Source organism: Lactuca virosa, chromosome 4 (genome assembly GCF_052849685.1).
Source record: "Lactuca virosa cultivar CGN04683 chromosome 4, Lactuca_virosa_CGN04683_v6, whole genome shotgun sequence".
In the NCBI taxonomy this organism is placed as follows: Eukaryota; Viridiplantae; Streptophyta; class Magnoliopsida; order Asterales; family Asteraceae; genus Lactuca; species Lactuca virosa.
Window position 1 is genome coordinate 52,601,004 of NC_136429.1, and position 3,318 is coordinate 52,604,321.

Sequence of the window (3,318 nt, forward strand, 5' to 3'; positions counted from 1 at the left end):
GGGAAATATTTGTAGTATGTGGTATGTGTTTTATAAAGGCTCATCTTTATTAGCTTCGATACGAACATCTTCGTAACGTACACTAGGGTTTTTTTTGGGTCCTTCTTGCCGTTCATCTCAATCAGGTCCGATTCCCTTCGTTTTTGTTCTTACCTATTATGTAATTAATGCATCTATACAGTAATTGTGGTTCTCGTGCTATTAATTCGTTGCATATTATGGTTTTTTGATATTTTTGTCATGTTTCATTCAATCCCTTCTCTTCATCGCCCCTAAATAGTTCTTTTTTGGGAAAATTTGAACTTCATATTTATAATTTTGATTGATTGTATTTACCACAATCTCTTAATTCCCCTGTGATTTTGAGTTGCTACAACTTATCGGCAGTTCCAATTTAATTGATTGAATGATCTCCGCTAAATACGGACAATTAAAGTTTCTATTGCTTAATTCTTTATTTATTGGCGTTCGTTGATGTGTGCAGGAGGAGTCGTATTGTGAAGTATGGGTGAAAGTGGAAAGCGGCAGCGCAACAAGAGGGAGAGAGAAAGGGACAGGGATAGGGGGAGGGAGAAAGACGGTGGCAATGGCGATCATAAGAACCAGAGAAGAAGAGGAAACGAAAGAGATGATAGAAGTAATAACAACAACAGGGGTAATGATGAATTGGTTGCTTACAGAATACTATGTCCAGGCAGATTCATTGGCAGTGTGATTGGAAAGAGTGGGAAGGTCATAAATTCAATAAGACAAGATACAAGAGCAAAGGTTAAGGTAGTAGATCCATTTCCTGGCACCAAAAACAGAGTCATAACAATATATTGTTATATTAAGGAGAAAGAGGAAATTGAGCCTGATGAAGAACTTGGTGATCGTGACCCTTTATGCCCTGCCCAGGATGCACTTATTAAGGTGCATAATGCAATTGCAAATGTAGCAGAAACAGCTGGCGATTCTGATAAAAAGTGGAAAGATAAGGAAGAATGCCAACTTCTAGTTCCAGCTAGCCAGTCTGCAAATATTATTGGAAAGGCTGGGGCAACTATAAAGAAATTAAGAAGCAGGACAAGGGCAAACATTAAAGTTACTCCAAAAGATATTAGTGATCCTAATCATTCGTGTGCCATGGACTTTGACAACTTTGTTGTGGTTAGCCTTTATTCCCTGAAATTCTCTCTTCATCTGAAGTTTCACACATTGCTGATATTCTATTTTCATTACTTTCTTGAATATAGATAACTGGTGAACCAGAGGCTGTGAAGAAAGCACTGTTTGCAGTCTCCTCAATTATGTACAAGTTTACTCCAAAGGAAGAGATTCCTCTTGAAACATCTGTTCCTGAAGCTCCTCCAAACATCATAATACCTTCTGATGTACCCATCTATCCTGCTTCTGGTCTATACCCAGGTGTAGATCCATATGTGCCTTCCAGACCTCTTCCATCTGTTCTAGGTGGTTCACATGTACCAGAACTTCAAGGGTATGCGGATTCAGGGAACACATGGCCAATTTACTCTTCTGCCCTCCCTGTAGTTTCGGGGTATGGTGGTGCATCTGCATCAGGGGAGTTACTCGTAAGGGTGCTGTGCCCATTTAACAAGATTGGTCGTGTTATTGGAAGGGGTGGTGCTGCCATTAGAAGTGTCAGAGAAGCTAGTGGTGCTCGTGTTGATGTTGATGATACCAGACGCGATGAATGCATTATTACAGTTGCAGCAACAGAGGTAATTGTTCTCTACACTCTCAAAGGTTCATCAATTTTTTCTTTCTTTCTTTCTTTCTGAGTTGTTAAACGGAACTTGTGCAGTCATTGGATGATATAAAATCCATGGCTGTTGAAGCAGTTCTATTGCTTCAAGGAAAGATAAGTGAGGAAGAAGAAGAAAACGTTTCTTTTAGGCTCCTTGTCCCTTCTAAAGTCATCGGGTGCATCATTGGTAAAAGTGGTTCTATCATAAATGAAATTCGGAAGAGAACAAGAGCAGATGTTCGTATATCAAAAGGTGATAAACCCAAATGTGCAGATGTTAATGATGAACTTGTTGAGGTACTCTTGATTCTATCTATCTTTAAACACTTGTCTATGACTCTATTCAGATTAAAATCTGAGTGTTTGTTGAAACTTTTAGGTGATTGGAGAAGTTGGGAGTGTGAGGGATGCACTTGTTCAAATAGTTCTTAGGCTTAGAGATGATGTTCTGAAAGATAGGGATAGTGGTGGTCATAATCAATCTTCAGGGAATGATTCCATGTATGCTGGTGGCAGTGGACTTCCTGTGCCTCCAGTGTTGCCAAGTGTCCCCCCTTCATTGGGTTATGAACATAGTCATAGAGGTGAACCTGGGAGCAGTATGGGTATGGGTATGGGTATGCTTCCTTCAGGCTATGGATATGGTTCACTACCGATGAGTGACAATGGCTATGGATCTTTATCCTCTTCATATCCATCAAAGTTCTATGGGGGGTGCGTACTTTTCTTTCTTTCTCACAATATTTTTTGTACTTTTGACCTTTTTGCCCCTGTTATTTTGATATATGTATGTGATGTGAAGCAGATTGCCTCCTCCTGATGGTTCTGAGATGCTTATCCCTGCTCATGCGGTGGGTAAGGTGATGGGTAAAGGTGGAGCCAATGTAGACAATATTCGAAAGGTGATTTATTTTCTATTTTTTTGGTCCAAAAAATCGATTGGTTTTCTGATTTGGGATTTTGTTGTTTGACAGATATCTGGAGCTGTTGTAGAGATATCTGATTCCAAATCATCGCGAGGTGATCGTGTTGCCATAATATCTGGAACACCTGAACAAAAACGTTCAGCTGAAAACATGATTCAGGCTTTCATAATGGCTACCTGATTTCTGTCTGACAATGAAGGTGAATTTGGCTTAAATTCATGGGACCTTTTCCTTAGTGCACTGCGCATTTAGTTTTATTTATAGACATGAAAACGTATCTCCTTCTATTCGGTTCTTTCTGCTGGATCTCTTTACTTTCTTCCAAAGATCATCTGGGAGTGGCTGCATGCATGCTAAGATTGATTCATCTTAGGCTCTTCTGTAGTGTTCTATCCAGTGGGAGTCTTCATAAGACTTTAGTAGGATCTTTCTCTCATTCCATACTCTTTTTTAATAACTCTTTGACTTTCTGTCTTTATGATCGTGCGTGCGGTTGTAATTTTAATCGTGATAAATTGATTTTTCTGAATATTTCATCGTATCCCTCTTGCTCTTTGAATCTTGGGTGTAATCCGTTCTTGAAATGATGCATTCTGAAATGATTATCTGCTTTGCTTGATCTTCTTGATTCATGGAAAGTCG

At 39.4% G+C, this 3,318-nt stretch overlaps 1 protein-coding gene across 1 annotated transcript; it reads left to right on the forward strand.

Moving 5' to 3' along the window:
• On the forward strand, nucleotides 1-3,217 carry LOC145104161 (RNA-binding KH domain-containing protein). Its single transcript, XM_079041440.1, has 7 exons — nucleotides 1-125; nucleotides 485-1,149; nucleotides 1,236-1,724; nucleotides 1,808-2,047; nucleotides 2,130-2,464; nucleotides 2,556-2,652; nucleotides 2,725-3,217. Exons 2-7 carry the CDS (start codon nucleotides 505-507, stop codon nucleotides 2,854-2,856), a joined length of 1,938 nt encoding a protein of 645 aa, XP_078897566.1. The 5' UTR covers nucleotides 1-125; nucleotides 485-504; the 3' UTR covers nucleotides 2,857-3,217.
• The last annotated feature ends 101 nt before the right edge of the window (nucleotides 3,218-3,318 follow it).